Source organism: Momordica charantia (genome assembly GCF_013281855.1).
Source record: "Momordica charantia cultivar OHB3-1 chromosome 7 unlocalized genomic scaffold, Mcharantia_2.0 BLBB01000007.1, whole genome shotgun sequence".
Lineage (NCBI taxonomy): Eukaryota > Viridiplantae > Streptophyta > Magnoliopsida > Cucurbitales > Cucurbitaceae > Momordica > Momordica charantia.
Window position 1 is genome coordinate 14,801,909 of NW_028275165.1, and position 18,066 is coordinate 14,819,974.

The 18,066-nt window shown below is 33.2% G+C and overlaps 1 protein-coding gene across 1 annotated transcript; it reads right to left on the minus strand.

Annotated features, from left to right (window-relative positions):
• Positions 1–13,618: 13,618 nt before the first annotated feature.
• On the minus strand, positions 13,619–15,317 carry LOC111016174 (mogroside I-E synthase). Its single transcript, XM_022291472.2, has one exon. The coding sequence runs from the start codon at positions 15,097–15,099 to the stop codon at positions 13,702–13,704; it is 1,398 nt and encodes a 465-aa protein (XP_022147164.1). The 5' UTR covers positions 15,100–15,317; the 3' UTR covers positions 13,619–13,701.
• Positions 15,318–18,066: the final 2,749 nt, after the last annotated feature.

An 18,066-nucleotide genomic window follows, 5' to 3' on the forward strand; every position in this document is an offset into this window, starting at 1 on the left:
TGAAAAGTAGGAGTAACCTAAATTCCATAAGTATTATTACAATGTTTTGCAACATTCTAGGGGATTATGTTTAATGAGGAAATAATCAGGAAATTCCTTAAGGATTTGTTCTGAATAAAGAATAAAGGAACACTAGTGAGTACATTAAAGGATCCAATGCACAAAATTTAAAATATTCAAGTATTTACTTGTGCATTTAATACCATTTGAGACATTATACAGTATGTATGTAGTGGGTTATGATACTTATAAGGGTAGATATTGAACTCTTAATAACCTAATTTCTGACTGATGTTTCAAGGAAAATTGATTAAGTAAGAAAAGATAAAAGTGTACTCATTAATTCTTTATTTCCTTAAAGAAAGAAATTAAAGTTGGTATTAAGGTTTATTTGGAACATATGTTCACCTAAACCACAAAAGAACCAAGCTTAGGAATTCTCTTGATATTTTTTTGGAAATTTGAACATATAGAAAAAAATATGTTCCAAATACAATGTCACATGAGGTATAAAGAAAATGTGGCTTCTCACTTTTGTATTTAACAAGCTAGACTTACATATGAAAACTTATTTTATGTATTGAATAGACTTTGGTATTTCTATTCAGTTGCTTTTTAGTTCTCAAGATTAAACAAACATTCAAGTCTATATTGGGAATTATCAATGAGACGTAACTGGGATTGGCAAATTAGGTGCTATATTGAGAGCTTTAGTATTTTAGAACATTAATTTATAACCTATTTGATATGGCTTCTTTAAATGTTTAACAACATTGCATAAAGTTACAAGAAATCTACTCTCATTAGGGACACCGATATTTTATATAGGAGAGGTCTTTATTCCTGGATATCTTAAAATCATCATATATCAATTCGTAGTGAATAAAATCGTTATGAAATATGATAGATTGAGAAGATAAAGTCTAGGACATTTGCTAACTCCTTTAAGGATTTATAGAATTAATAAGTAATATATATTTTTCAAGCAAACCTGAAATGTATGTTGCTTATAAAATTATTCAAAGCTCAAAAAGGTGTGGTAAGAAATATGACAAATCATTTTTCCTTACCCTTAGTCTATTTGGAGAAAGCACTCAAAATTGTTATTAAAAGGTTTAAGTGGTGTACCAAATAAAGAAACAACTAAAATTTGTTGCAATTCAAGGTTTTACGAGACTTGGACTTAAAGGGTTTTAGTTGTCACTCTAGATACATTAGTCTTTCAATATATATAATTTCTAAAGTTATTTCCCACCTAAAGTTGATGTAGATGAGATCTTAAAGTTTCTCAAGGATGTTGAGTTTGGGGGAAGATAAAGTAAAGAATGTTATATTTAAGAGAAATTTAGTTATTTTCTCTTTATAACAATATTAGTGGTAAAGAAGAAAAGTTCTCCTCATTTTAATAAAACAAATTCAACATCCTTAAAAATGTCACTAAATTAAGTAGTGAGATATGAGAAATATGATTGTAAAGATTTAAGTTTAATAAAAGAGTATATTCTCTGTCGTCAAACGAAGTCTTATCTCTTAAAAAAGAAAAATGAATGTCATAAAGAATGTGTTGAAACAACAAAAAACGAAGATATTTTACATTTTGTTATATTTGTAGACACCGTATTCGGTCCGGCTTCATTTTAGTTTTATTTTTAATTATTTAATTTTTATTTTATTAAATACTATAGGATTACTTTATTATTGGTTATAAGCTAAAGTTTAAATTAAATTAAAAAATATATTTTGTTTTAAAATAAAAATAAAATAAATAAAAAGATTTGATTTTATTTATATAATTTTGTTTTAAATAAAAGTTTTTTTAATTAAAAAAATTTAGATTCTGTTTTGGTTAAAAATAAACATTTGGTTTCTCCTCCCGTTTTTCCTTCGTCAAAACCGAACGCTTTCCGTTCCCTCTTTTTCTCTGGTTTTACTCGACTCACGCATGTTACTGTTATTTTTTTGGTATATTTAAAGGGGCACATAACACACAGAGGGGGGAGAAAAAACAGATGACACAAGAAAAAACAGAGGACACAGTGCAGAGAGTTAGAAACCCATCACCTCATTACCGTATCTTCTTCTCTCCATCTCTCTTATCCCACCATCACCACTTTAGAACACCATATAGAGAAGACGGAGAAAAATTCACTTCCTTCTTTCTCTCTACCATCACCTTCTCTTCTTCTTCACCCAGGCCGATGAGCCCGACGATACACAGACTGCACACGTCCCCCGATGATCACAAGTTCAGACAACTTGCACCCACAGTAGTCCAGCGCAAAGCTCTATAATCCCCGACCTCGAGTGCTCCTTCACGGTTTCAGACCCGCGGGCACACCCAGAACTTCCTCACTCCAGTACGTGGTATAGAAAAAAGTTGTTTTAGAAATGATTTGATTTTTTTTATTTGTTTTAAATAAGCTTGTTTTAAATTTGATATATTTTAAAATAAATTTGTTTAAATATGATTTGATTACTTTTAAAATAAGTTTGTTTTAAATATGATTTTTTTAAAAAGAAAAACAAGTTTGTTTTAAATGTATTTTTTTTAGTTTTAAGGAAGTTTGTTAGAAGAATTTCAAATCTAAAATAAAATAATTTTTTTATTTTATTATTATTATTTTTTTTCGGTTTTAGTTTTTATTTTTTTATTTTTATTTTTTTTAAATAATTTTTTGTCAATAAAGATTTGTATGATAAGAATTAAAACTAAGTTATATTTTAAGATTTTGGCATAGTGGTACGACGTTTGATTTTTAATATACATGACCCAAGTTCGAGTCAACATAACTTATATCTCAAAGTGGTGGCACATTAGTGTGATGTTTTAATGTCAACACTCATGTCGTAAGTTTAAGTCTTGATGTTCCCTAAAATTAAAATTACTTTTAATTGATTATTTTTTTTTGCTAAATAATTATTTCAAAAACTTCAATGACGGGAATTGGAACCTTTCAATATTCTCGAGGTGTCAAAATTTTTCTAACGACCTTCGTGCCACTCATACCTATTAATTCATATCTTATAACAAAATGTGGATTAATATAATATGGGACATTTAAAATAAAATAAAAACATTTCTTTTGGACCAAATAAAATAATAGAATAATTTTTGACAAAATGTGGTACCGTTTTCGAACGGGTGTCGTAGGGTGCTAACACCTTCCCTACGCTCAGTCGACTCCCGAACCAACAATCTATTTTCGCAGACCTTGTTTTTATTTTTAGGTGACCAATCACACCTCATAGATGATTGGTGGCGACTACAAACCCTTATCTCGAAAGAGACCCTTCAGGGGATGACGTCGGCCGCTCCGCGTCGCGATGATGTTGCGACAGCTTGGCGACTCCATTGGGGATGATTGAGAGTCAATCCATTTATTTTTGTCATTTACTATCCCATTATGAATATTTTGGTCCATTCCTTTTTTATTGCACAGGTTGTGTTTTAATTATTTGTTTTTGTAAATTGACATTATCCATGAATCTCACACAAATTCACAAGCCTCCTACCTGGGCTTTACCTTTTGGATTAGATTGGAGACTGAGTAGTGTGACCTTCGTGGAATTTCGGTTCCCGTGCAGGCGCATGGAATTCTCCACTCAAGTCGACCATACTGGCAAAGCATATGGAAGATTTGAGGGCCATTATCCTATAGGATGCATTAGTACATAACTTCACACCATATTCATATTACATTTATGTCGGTTGTTATGTCATTCATGACATATTGCTTGTTTTAATAAAAAAATTTAAGGTTGATTTGAAGATTGAACCATAAGGTTTTAAATGAACCGCTTTTTTAAAAAATAAATGAAAAGAATAAAAAATCATTTACCTTACTTCTTCTTTGTTTAATTTTGGGTGGAAGTGTTGCCTTTCAACGGGATTTTAAACGTCCCTATGTAGGCCCACCCAAAAACTTTAGAATTTATTCACTTCTATCGAAAACTGAACTTAGGAGTTCAGTTTTATAACTCTATAGTTTAATTTTATGTACATATTCATGTTTCTCTCTCTTAGGGTGAATTAGAGTCTACCATTACATTTGTATGTAGTTAGAATGTAATAATTTATCTTGGGGCAATTTGTAGCATATTTAAAGAACAATCTTTTTTGTCCTCAAAGAAAATAAATTAAAAAAAACATATTCTTCCTATGCATCATTTTGCATGACCATAGCATAAATTAAAAAATATCTATCTTTTGTATGCATCATTTTACATGTATATATCATAAATTAAAAAATTTATCGTTTTAATGCATCATTTCATATGTCTAAATATATATATTAAAAAAAAGAAGCAATATTTTTTGTAGGCATTGTTTTGCAGAATTCCTCTAATTTATATCCAACATTTGCATAAAATCGTCTCATGCATATCAATTTCTATCTTAAAAAAATCAAAATCTATGCATTCTCCATTACATCATAATTAACACGAATTCTTAGAAAAATAGCTCAAGAACCACACATTTACTATTCTTTATATACAAGGTACATAAAGCAGCATAACATGGAAGAACTTAATGCTGAGCTAAAGAAAATTAGAGATGAAATCCACGAACGGGTCATGGAAGAATTGAATACTGAGCTAAAGAAAATAAGAGCGAGATTCAAGAACAGGTCATGGAGGTGCAGAATGTAGAGCTAAAGAAGATGAGACAGGACATTAATAAGATTCAGGGAGAAATCAAAGAAATTTTCAATATCTTAAAAAATATTGTTAGGGGCATTTCTCAACCTAACAATTTAGTCGAACCTCATAATAATTCATCATCTAAGGTGAACTCACCTCTTTGTCAGTCAATAGAGGGCTTCCCCCAGCATAATTCATCACATGAAGCTCAGCTTTCCAAGAAAGGCCAACAAGCTCCTACAATCTGTCAGGTTGAGTTCGCATTCCAAGATGGTCAAGCATCAAATGCCAATTTAAAAGGTAAAGAAAAAGAAAATGTTACCAACAGAAATGCTGAAGAAACTGCAGGAAAAAAATATGCTCAAAGATGGGGAAAAGCAACAAAACAACTGTCATTGTCTTTAATTAATAAAGAGCCACATTCTGAAACGAATAAAAGCTCTGTTAAAAGGAAAAATAAAGTCGAGGCAGTAATCTCGAAGCACAAGTGGATGCATCAGCAAGGACCTATGATATACAATCCGTCTACAGTACCCATAAACTCATCGGCTCTGCAGAATGACCCACATCTAAGATTGTCAGCATTACTTAACAATCATAAGAGTAGGAGACAACTAAAGCAAGAGAGGTTTCATCCAATCCCAATATCCTATATCGAGCTGTTATCAGAATTATTTCAAAGTCATCTACTAGCTCCGGTACCTGAGAACCATTGCAGCCACCTTATCCAAAGTGGTACGACCCGCAAGTCCACTGTGATTACCATGCAGGAGCTGTAGGTCATTCAACTGAGAATTGTACTTCATTAAACCAGAAAGTGCAAGTTCTAATGAAGGCAGGATGGCTAAAGTTTTCAAAGGAAGATGGTCAACACATGAAGCACTAGAATCATGAGTGTACAAGATTATCAAAATCAATGTTGACCTATTGCTTTGCATTCTCAATAAAGTTTATTTCTGCTTTGAAGTCATCTTTGAGATTGCTTGCTAGTGTTAAAACGGCAATGAAGCTTTAGTTACCCATGATTTAGTTAAGTACTTGTAAAAAAGAATGTGAGTGTGTGGACATTGAGCTATTTTTCTTTAAAAAAATAAGTAAAATCAAAGTCATACATTCAATCATGCATCACTCATATCATATCATTGGTTGAAAAACAAAAAAAAAAACGTTTTCTTTGAAAGGCTCTCGATAAAAAGGAAATTACATGTTTTGAAATTTCTCAATAATAATTTTAAAAAGGTCTACTCTGATCACTTTTGTTGGTTAAGACCTTAGCAAGAATCATTAAGCAACTACAGTAAGTCACTTGGAGGGAAAAAAAAGTGAGAAAATGAAAAAGTGAAAAAGGAAACAATGTAAAAAAAAATGTGAAAAAATGAATGCCTTCGATGCTCTCAATGAGATATAAATTTTTGTCCAAGTCTCAACCATTTTTTTTTCTCTTTGAAACATATTTCTCAAAGCTTTGTTGTCGGGCTAAATCCCTAAACCAAAAAAGCTTTATCTTGGCTTCCGTCTTGTTTTTTAAAGCTTAATCCTTTGTCTGTTTTTTTTCTTTTGAGTAAAAAGTGATTCCAAGACCGAGGATAATGATTTTGACAATTGGGAAGTTAGCGACCTAACAAATAGTCTCAAGATATCAGTCTTCTTTGATGAGTTTTTGCTTGGGATCAGTTTCATCATGTTATTGGAGCAGCAAAAAAGATATAATTTGGAACAGCAGTAGAGGCGACTACGCATTTTTATACATGATTGCACCCTATTTTCGTTCAATGACTAGGGCAATCAACAGAAATCTACAACAAAAATTTCAAAGGCTTCAAAGTCTTCTTTGCAAATCTCCACACTAGGGCAAATTTGATCATTACTATATTGGGGCAAAAGCCGTCATCTGTTACACTGGGGCAAAACTATCATTTGCAAGCTAGGGCAAAAGTCATGAGACAAGTCCATCCTGAGAAGATCTCATTTCTCTCGCAGGAAATCTTTCGATTTTTGAAGGTCATTCACTTCACAGAGTGGGTTGTCTGACAATATTTCCATAAAAAACTACCCTTTGAAGTTAAAGGAAGGAAAGAGAAGTCATTTACATTCAAAAGTGGATTGCAGCAACATGGCCGTAAAAAACTATTTTAAAGCTAAAGGCAAAAAAAGAAGATTTTTATCAAGTGTTTCTAGCTAAGCTCAAAGAAGGAGTGCGGTACATGAGATGAACTCGTGGGGAGTTACGCAACCATTTCTCAAGGTCATCTATCCAAAGAAATTGAATCATTTCTATTCTTATATTCATTTGATCATGCTCTAATTTCTCTCCAAAGCTTTTAAAAAAACATATTCTAGTCTCTTACTGTTCGAGAGATTTGACAAAATATCATTGAACTCTTAGTTTCCTTTTCTTTAAAAAGGAAGCTCGCTGACTTTTCTCATCGTTAAGCTTGATGGAAAATCATGATTTCCATCCTCGTTTGTTCATAAAGCCAGATCTATTTTCTTGTATCCAACATTCTTGTGAACTACAAGACTGAGTTTATGAAGCAGTTTAATCAAGCAAGATGTATAATGCTATGGATTACTTTTTAATAGTTCTCTAAACTGGCACATGTGATACCTCTACAAAAGAATTCCCTTCCAAACCTGATATAGTTGATAAGTTACCTTGTATATCTCCTATCGAGTGAAGGCATTCATTCAAAAAAAAAAGGAAAAAAAATAATAGTTAATGTGTTTCTTCCAATGTCAATATTACCTTTTCTCATTTGATTCTTTGCTAGATCATTGCTAATATGAAGGATGAGAGTATACAAAAAAGTAATATCTTTGCAAAATATGGAAAACTTCTTGTTCTCTCAACCATATTTTCACAGATCATGCATTCACATCACTTGCATATATATTCTTCAAAAAAATAAACCGTTTTCACATAATGGTTAAGTTGTGAAAATTTAAGTATGATGCATTGTGTATTCATAGCCACATTCTATTATTTGAGCAAAAATAAAATGAGCATCATACATACATGTTGCAACCATTTAGCTTTTAGAATGCATATACATTATTGCATCATGTATTGAGGCTCAAATTCATTGGTTAAACTAAATAAAAAATAGATCATATACTATCACACATTGTTAATTGATAAGAATAAATGACAGTAATAAATGGAGCATCATTTGGCATTCATGATATTGGGGCAATACACATTTGTAGATGCACCAATCCATCATAAAATAGTTGCGTCAGAGGTCGCGCAGCGGCTTCCCATAGAGCCTCCTACAAATCTCTTTAGCTTTTTCTCGGTCTTTAGAGTTAGAGATAGTTGATAGGCCACATCAATTGTCAGCAACAAGGTACCCGATTTTCATTAACTATTTCTGGCATGGAGCTCTTTCGTTTACAAGAGGACGCAATTAAATGACCGATCGACGTCTCACTTGCACAGGTACCTACGTAGTGTAATGTCGGTTGCCAAGATAAATAGAATTGGTCTAACCTCTCGCTCAGATGTCAGACTCTCGCTACGATGCCATTGGAAGTTCTCATTAACATGAACACGTGGTTTTTGTTATTTTTATTGTCATGTGTCAAAGTGCATATCTCACGCACTTAGCTTTTAGGAGGATATTTCAAGTCCTGCACTTAGATAATAAACCTCTAGTAAATCAAATAACTGCAGTTTTTTTGAGAAATTGCATTTTAATCTATTGGAGCTAGTTTTCTACCTCACACGTGTCATTAAATTTGTGAAGCCAAGTTTTATCACCTAGGTATTTCGACTGTCTTTCGAGCCGGTGCCGTTATGACCGATCCGACCAAGATTTCCTTTGGTCACGTTCCCATTCTTTGTTTGAACTGACCTAGATGTGTCTCGCTTAGCCTCATATTCCGACAAACTCCACGATAGCATGTCGTGATTCAAGCTTACCTTAAATGGCCGTTGAGGCCTTATCAGGAATCCTGTCAGAGACCCTGCCTATATATAAAAACCATTTGCCTCTATCAAAGGTACGCAAACACTGTATTTTCTCTCTAATACAACTCGGATCCTTCCTGACTTAGCGTCGGAGTGTTTTCTCTTACCGGTATCCTGCTCAGAAAAATTCAGCTCATCCTCAAGGTCATAATTTCGTCCAAGCCGAGCTTGTAAGCTTGGTAATTTTTTGTGATCAAATATTTATCTTCGGTTAAATCGAACCCGATCCAAGTCGAGGTCGAAGCCTGTTGTTAAAGCCAGGTCCGTTGCATTTTATCATTCGATTAAATCGAACCCGATCCAAATCGAGGTCGAAGCCTGTGTTATAGCTAGATCCATTGCATTATCATCCGGTTAAATCGAACCCGATCCAAATCGAGGTTGAAGTCTGTATTATACCCAGGTCCATTGCATTATCATCCGGTTAAATCGAACCTGATCTAAGTCGAGGTCGAAGCCTGTTGTTAAAGTCAGGTCCATTGCATTATATTTCGGTTAAATCGAACACGATCAAAGTCGAGGTCGAAGCCTGTTGTTAAAGCTAGGTCCGTTGCATTTTATCATTCAGTTAAATCGAACCCGATCCAAGTCGAGGTCGAAGCCTGTTGTTAAAGCCAGGTCCGTTGCATTTTATCATCTGGTTAAATCGAACCCGATCCAAGTCGAGGTCGAAGCTTGTTGTTAAAGCCAAGTCCGTTGCATTTTATCTTTTGGTTAAATCGAACCCGATCCAAGTTGAGGTCGAAGCCTGTTGTTAAAGTCAGGTCCGTTGCATTTTATCATCTCGTTAAATCGAACCCAATCCAAGATTGAGGTCGAAGCCTGTGTCAAGCCAGGTCCATCGCACTTATCATGTCAATTAAATCAAACCCGATCCAAGATCGAGGTTAAGGCCTGTATCAAGTACGGGGTTCTTTGCATGTCGGGATCCCGCCTAGTGTCCAGCTAGGTCCATCTCTATCTTGTCTTGTCTGAATAAAATTTTCGCCTTCCCAAATACTTTGTCTTTTGCCTTTGTCTACCCTTTTAGTTCTGCAAGGATACACAAAGAGAGCAAGTTGTAGACACCATATTTGGTCCAGCTTCATTTTAGTTTTATTTTTAATTATTTAATTTTTATGTTATTAAATACTATAGGACTACTTTATTATTGGTTATAAGCTAAAGTTTAAATTAAATTAAAAAAAATAGATTTTGTTTTAAAATTAAAATAAAATAAATAAAAAGATTTGATTTTATTTATATAATTTGGTTTTAAATAAAGGTTTTTTTAATTAAAAAAATTTAGATTCAGTTTTGGTTAAAGATAAACATTTGGTTTCTCCTCCCGTTTTTCCTGGTTTTACTCGACTCACGCATGTTACTGTTATTTTTTTGGTACATTTAAAGGGGCACACAACACACAGAGGGGGGAGAAAAAACAGAGGACATAGTGCAGAGAGTTAGAAACCCATCACCTCATCACCGTATCTTCTTCTCTCCATCTCTCTTATCCCACCATCACCACTTTAGAACACCATACAGAGAAGACGGAGAAAAATTCACTTCCTTCTTTCTCTCTACCATCACTTTCTCTTCTTCTTCACCCAGGCCGGCGACCCCGACGGTACACAGACTGCACACGTCCCCCGGTGATCACAAGTTCAGACAAATTGCACCCACAATAGTCCGGCGCAAAGCTCTATAATCCCCAACCTCGAGTGCTCCTTCACGGTTTCAGACTCGCGGGCACACCCAGAACTTCCTCACTCCAGTACGTGACATAGAAAAAAGTTTTTTTAGAAATGATTTGATTTTTTTTATTTGTTTTAAATAAGCTTGTTTTAAATTTGATATATTTTAAAATAAATTTGTTTAAATATGATTTGATTACTTTTAAAATAAGTTTGTTTTAAATATGATTTTTTTAAAAAGAAAAACAAGTTTGTTTTAAATGTATTTTTTTAGTTTTAAGGAAGTTTGTTAGAGGAATTTCAAATCTAAAATAAAATAATTTTTTTATTTTATTATTATTATTTTTTTCGGTCTTAGTTTTTATTTTATTTTTTTTATTTTTTTTAAACAATTTTTTGTAAATAAAGATTTGTATGATAAGAATTAAAAGTAAGTTATATTTTAAGATGTTGGCATAGTGGTACGATGTTTTATTTTTAATGTACATGACCCAAGTTCGAGTCTTTGAATGCCTTATTTTATCATTGTTTTTACTAAATAATTATTTAAATTTTTCTAATGACCTTCGTGCCACTCATACCTATTAATTCATATCTTATAACAAAATGTGGATTAATATAATATGAGACATTTAAAATAAAATAAAAACATTTCTTTTGGACCAAATAAAATAATAGGATAATTTTTGACAAAATGTGGTACCGTTTTCGAACGGGTATCGTAGGGTGCTAACACCTTCCCTACGTTCAGTCGACTCCCGAACCAACAATCTATTTTCGCAGACCTTGTCTTTATTTTTAGGTGACCAATCACACCTCATAGATGATTGGTGGCGACTCCAAACCCTTATCTCGAAAGAGACCCTTCAGGGGATGACGTCGGCCGTTCCGCGTCGCGATGACGTTGCGACAATATTGCTTTTAAAATGCAATGTTAACAAATATAAAGCTCATCTAGTTGTTATAGTTTCAATTCTTAAGGCTGACATTAATTTTTAGAGATCTTTTCTATGACTTCTCGAAAAGTTCATTCAAATAAATGACAATTCTTATAACTTTTTTGAGTTGTGTCAGATGAATATAAAGATTGGTTTCTTAAATTGTATAATTTATGAAATCAATAAGCTTGTATATTTTGGAGACTTTTTATCTAGTAACACAAAGTTTCAAAAAGCTTATATTCATCTGTAATCTCAATGAAGAATTTTTTATTTGTGATTTCATAATATTCATCATATGTTGATATTATCACATGTAATATCAGAAGGTAATAAGAATAATAATTATGAATTACAGGTTTAGTGGGAGTACATTTATTTTTCTAGTATAATATGTCTGCGACATAATAAAGGCTTTGTTAGAGGATGAAAAGTTGCATGAACATATCTCTTTTATATTGTGAAATGATATTGTAAGATCAATCTCAAGTAACATTGAGAATTCACAAAAGAACTATGTTGAAAGGTATTGCAAGTTCCCTAGCATAAAGATTTATGGATATTGAAATCACTAGTGGAGACAAGCTCATTTTCAATAGAGATCCCTTGAATAATAAAGTAAAATAAAAATAAAAATTCATGCTTCAAGTCTATATGCTTCCGTTGCAGTATTCATATAAAAAATGAAAGACAATTCCTGATAACTCTTAATTAGATCTAAAGAGTTATAAGGTGTTTAACAAAAAAAGGTTACATGCTCACTCATCAAAATTATATTAATTAGAGATCATAATGCTATTTGATTTTGATAATTTGAATTGTCATCTAAATCCACCGTTGATGCTATATTCACTAAGAGTTTAAAGGTAACTACTATCTCATGGTAAAGAGTCACTTTAGTTCCTTTCACCAGTAAAGTTTGTGTTTATAGCATTTTGTATGTGGCAATAAACTTAAGAATATGGTTGCAAATTTTGTCATTAGGTTGTTTTGACAAAGATATGTATTTTTCCATATCACAGCAACAAAAGCTTTTGTATGAATATTTAAGCTTTAGTTGATAAAGAAAATTTCAAAGTATTTTTGTTTAAAGAAATGCAACTTCATCATTGCGGATCCGCTCATTAAGGACTTTCACAAAAGTTTTACGAGCATAATACTCATATAGATGTGAAAATTATGGTATGTCAGTTGAGTGGGAGTTTGTGTTTTCTTATATTAGACACGTGGTTTTCTTTGCTGCAGAATAAGGAAAATGGTTTATTTTGTTACTCTGAATGATTTTATTTCTAAATGTAGTTTAACATAAAGCTATAAAACATAAATTTTGATCTCTTTAAAGAATAAAATTGGACCAGTTGGGAATAGACATGTTTAGATCACATTACATGTAATTCTCATGCTGCTCTTCCACACTAGATTCATGTCATTAGTATATTTGGTCTGGTGATCATTGAAGGTTGAGTCACGACTATACATGTGACAAAAGCCGCTTTGGTTCCTCATCGATATGCGAGAAGGACCGTATTGTTATTAAAGGGAAGTTTATTTTAATAGCATTGAGTTGTGCACTAAAGAATAAATTATTATAATAATTGCTAGTAAAGAAAATTGTTACCCAAGTGGGAGATTGTTGGAGTTAATTTAATAATTAATTCATATGTGGGTAACAAATAAAAAATAATTATATTCGGGTTATTTAATGGGCATATGAATGATCTTGATTATGGGCTCATAACTGCCCATTTAGTAGCCATTAATCTTAGGATTAACCTATAAATATATGATTCTGGTCTACAATACACTATGCTTCTTGAGCCTCTTGTTCCCCATCAAACAGAGAGTATTGCCCATATTTGGTCTGGGTTGCATAATTGAGGAAGACCACAAACCACAACTTCTTGCAAATCGTGGTCAATCTATCTAATGGTTTCATGGTTTCAGGTAATTCTAATCTCTTTATAGATTTTGGTTTTCTTCCATGCTTAGATCATTGGTCTTGATTGTTCTAAAATTTTATGGCTTTTATTTTAGAATAATAATGAATTAGGATTTGTTTTAAATTTTATAACAGAGAAAACATAGATCCTTTATAATATTAAATTATATATATATATATATATATATATATATATATATAAAAGAACCGTAATACAGTATTGTAGATCCTTTAGATTGCATTTTAAATTATCAATTAGTGTATAGCTTAGTGAATAAAAAACCTATTCTAATCCCCACTGATATGTGTTCAACTCACAGATAAAAAAGATTATATATTGGATCACCCAACTTGCATGTACTTAGTCCTAATATCATATATTATAACCTTGATTTTACTCAGTGGACATTAAACAAAGAAAATACAAACAACCCCACTACAAGAATTGGATACAAGATAAAGATAAAAGATAATGATATGTATCTCTTCACTTAAAAAGAATTTATTCACCAATATAAGTTAAAAAGAGGCCTCACAAAATTAACAGCTATCTTCATCAATCTCCCTAACAAAAGACTCAAGATTCAAATATGAAGACCCACCTTCCCCAATAGCCTCTCTAGCCAATTTTTTCCACTTTTTGACATTTCTCTCTATTTCTTCTCTCTTTTTTACATCTGTATCCCCCGTCACAATATCCAAACAACGCCCAATTTCTCCCCTCTCCACAATTCCTTCTGCATTGGGTTTCACCCTCACCCCTGTCCTCCACACATCCTCCACAAGCTTTGCATTCGTGGCCTGATCCACCTGCTGTGGAAAACCAACCATCGGCACCCCACAAACCAAGCTTTCTAAAGTCGAGTTCCAACCACAGTGCGTCACAAAACAACCCAACGAAGGGTGGCTCAAGACTCGAACTTGATCGCACCACCTCACAATCTTCCCTTTCCCCCCAAATTTCTTAATCCTCTTCTCCTCCTCATCCTCTTGATCTTCATTCTCCTTAGATCTTATTACCCACAAGAACGTGTGCCCACTCTCCAACAAAGCACCAACAATTTCTTCCTCTTGTTGATCAGACAACACGCAAATAGACCCAAAAGATATGTAAATCACCGACGACTCCGACTTGGAGTTCAACCATTGGATATAATCCTCCTCCGACGTGACTGGAGAACGACAAAGTTCGTCAGATGGAATCAAGGGTCCAATTGGCACCATTTTCAACTTATCATCAATGGCTCCCAAGGCCTCTCCTTCCAACGCCTGGAACGTGTTCACCAGTACTCTTGCCCGACTCGGTCGGGCAAGAAATTGAAACTGCTGTCTCATTAGAGGGAGAAGAAAAGCGCTACGATCGGAAGGAGACAAGAAAGAGGGTATTTCTCGACCAACGAGCAATGGCAAACCTGGTAATTGTAGAGAAAAGAACGGGTCTTGTTGGAGTAATTTGGTAGAGATGGTATCTTCATAACCATCAACGAAGTAGTAATAGTACAAAGCTAGAAGCGTGGCGGGCTGAACGAAAAGGAGAGCGGAGGGAATGTCAAATGTGGAAGCAACATCGGCCGCCCAGTTGAGGAGGAGGCTGTAGATGAGGAAAGTGATCGGACGGCCGCGGTCTCCGGAAGAGGTGATGAGATTGATGAGAGAGTGGGAGCCGCAGCGGGTGAGCTCAGAAAAGTAGTGGGTGAAGTCGGCGCTCAACTTGAGGGTGTCGTCATCGAAGCCGTCGGAGAAAGTGGCGAACGAGAAGCCTTGGGTGGTGAAGATGGGGAGGGTTTTGTCGAGGCGGCGGGCGGCAGCGACGGTGGTGGCAAAGGTGACGTGGGCGCCGAGGGATATGAGACGGTGGGCGAGTTGAAGAGAAGGGTTTATATGGCCAAAAACAGGGAAAGATAGGAGGAGGAAGTGGTGGTTTTTCTTCATGGTCATGGCGGAGGAGAGGGCAGTGTTATCTTCTACAGGGCCTTATGGAGGTGATGATATAATGGAACTTGGTATTGGTTGTAGTTGATTGGTACATTGCTATCGCATTTAATGGAAATATAAATATCTCAACACTTGGCACCACTTGGGTCTGTGTATTTGCCAATTTGGCATTTAAAGAAATAAATTTGTAAATGTTTATTCGATTTTTGGGATTCTCGAAAAAAAAAAATCTAAGAAAAGAGTGAGATGTCTTTTGCCGTAAGTATTTATTAGGTATTCAATTATGTATCTTAATGATAGTCGCTATATGTGATATATTTTGTCGTAAATATTTATTATGTATTCAATTATGTATCTTAGTGATGGTCAAGATCAGTATTTGTAAGTATTTTTTTTAGGTTAAAAAATACTTTTGGTCCCGTACTTTTGTTAAAGTAACGATTTAATTCATGAACTTTAGTTTGTAACAATTTAATTTTTCTTCTTTTAAATTGGTAACAATTTAGTACCCAAACTTTAACATATAACAACTTAATCATTGTAATTTAAAATTTGTAAAAATTTAGTCAATCGTGAATTTATTTTTCTTTTTTAATTCTTATATATATATTCATAAAGGAATGAGGGACCAAATATGCTTATAAATTTGAAGGATTAAATTATTTTTATATGACAAAACTTGACACTTAATTTTATAAATTTTTCACAATAGAGACTAAATTGTTACAATTTTTAAACTACAGGACCTAAATCACTATAAAACAAAGTTCATAGACTAAATCGTCACTCTAGTTGGAAACTGGCAAAATAGTTCTAAAAACTACAGGCCGGACCCGGGATGGGGAGGGGGGCATCCCAACGTTGCCATCCCTATTTATCTGCTATATATTTTTTTTAAATAGAAAGTATGAAAGTGTAAATTGTTTCTAACAGAAATGGTGCTTTCCTCAAAAAAATAAAAAAAATTAATAAATAGATAAATAAATAAAATGGTGGTTGTAAAGGTGCACTAAAATTAAAGGAAGCTAAAAGAAAAAGTAGTTATTGTCAAAATTGTCCATTGGAAAAGCAAATTAGAGATAGTGATCCGTGATACTGTAATAAGGACAGATTAAAAGGTGTGCAATGGAGAGACTGGAAAAAATTCACTACAATAATTTTTTGTTTTTCCGATGTTTTCTTGCCCAACGTAAGAAAAGAGTCGGGCAAAGCTATTATTCTGAGAAATAGTCCATTCCCAACGTTTTTTATAAAGCATTTGAAGAAGTTCGTATCGAACAGAAACTATTAATGTTCTATCGACATATTTTACAAAATATCGGGAGAAGTAGTCCATTCCCGATGTTTCTTAAAATGTGTCGGTAGCACTTTAGTATCGAACTGGAAGTTTTAAAGTTCTCCATCGCTTTTGTTAGAAAATGTCATCAAGAGAAGTAGTCCATTATCGACGTTTTTTAAAAAGTGTCGAAAATAGTTCGCTATTAAAGTGTTCCTGATGGTTATTAGACTTTCCATCTCTGAGTTGAAATTTCTGATTTTAAAAAGTAATTTGAGCGTGATTTTGACATGACAATTACCAAAATCACTTTCATTTCCATATGGATGCAAATTAAAAAATTGATTTTAGTAAAACATAAATTTACTTAAAATTGAATTTTAAAGTAAGTGATACTTGGATCGGGAAGACACTGCTCATTTTGAAAAACATCAATATTTTGAATTGATATAAGAAACTCTAGAAGGAGAGTACTTTAATATAAGTATACATTGTAATACAACCTTTTAAAAAACAATGAAACAAATTGCTGCATAATTTTATAAAATTTACCAAAATTTTCTTGTACATCAAATACTTAATTTGCAATTTTAACAAACATTACTTTCACCTCAAAATTATATGAAGAAATTAATAATAAATTTCAAGTATTGTGTCTGAGGGATAACTTGGGTGGCTCGGAGCTTCAAGGAATATCCTTAAGGTCTCCAATCAATGACCTCTTGCGTATGTATCGATATGGAGACAGTGTACCTATTCCCCAAGTACACCTAGTCACAACCGACTGTCATCACCTGAGAAGAAAATGGCCCATAAAAACCTTAGAAGGTCGGGCAATTCTTGAAGGTCTTAGAGTGCTTAAGCATGATAAAATGTTATTTATCTTGTTATTCTCTTGGTCTAGTTTTCTATTTTCTTTATGTAATAGTTGGTTACTTTCTTTACCTATTGTATTGCTCCAAGTATTGAGTCTTTCTCTATATATTTAGAGTCTTGTACTTGAATGTGAGCTGAAATATTCTTATTTTGGTACAATATACGGACTATCATTTATATAATCATGAACACCTACCTTGGAGTTCAAGTCATCATGGAATCTGATTGTATGGAAATCATCAATGTAGATACCGTATTTGGTCCGGCTTTTTTTATTTTAATTTATATTATTGTATTTTACTTTATTAAGTTTTATTTTAATTAAAAAAAATAACATAAGTTTACTTTATTATTAGTTTTGATATAAAGTTTAATTAAATTTAAAATTAGATTTGTTTAAAGAATTTTGTTTTATTGATAAAATTAAGAATTAAAAATAGTAAAGATTTATTTCAAACAAACTTATTGATTTTAACGGTTTTGATTTTTTTCCTCATCAAACCCTAATAACGTGTCATTTTTATCTATTGATCTCATTTCCCTGTTTTTTCTCTAATTTTATTTTACTCACTCCACGTTACGGTTGCCTTCTATGGTATTTAAGGTGAGGCTCTGCACAAAGGGATGGGGGAGAAAACAGAGAGCACACATAACAAAAGAATGATTTGGGTGAAGAAATTTTTATTATTTTTTTCTTTCCCTTAGTCTCTAAAGGCGGTGCAATAGAACCATTGCTGCCTTGAGACCATCCTTCGGTGATATACCGACGACAACGAAGAGTCCAACGACCCACTCTAACACCCACGAGCTCAGGCGAC

What these genes read in the sequence shown, in the direction of transcription:
- LOC111016174 (XM_022291472.2), bottom strand. Translation starts at nt 15,099, where the DNA reads ATGACCATGAAGAAAAACCACCACTTCCTCCTCCTATCTTTCCCTGTT.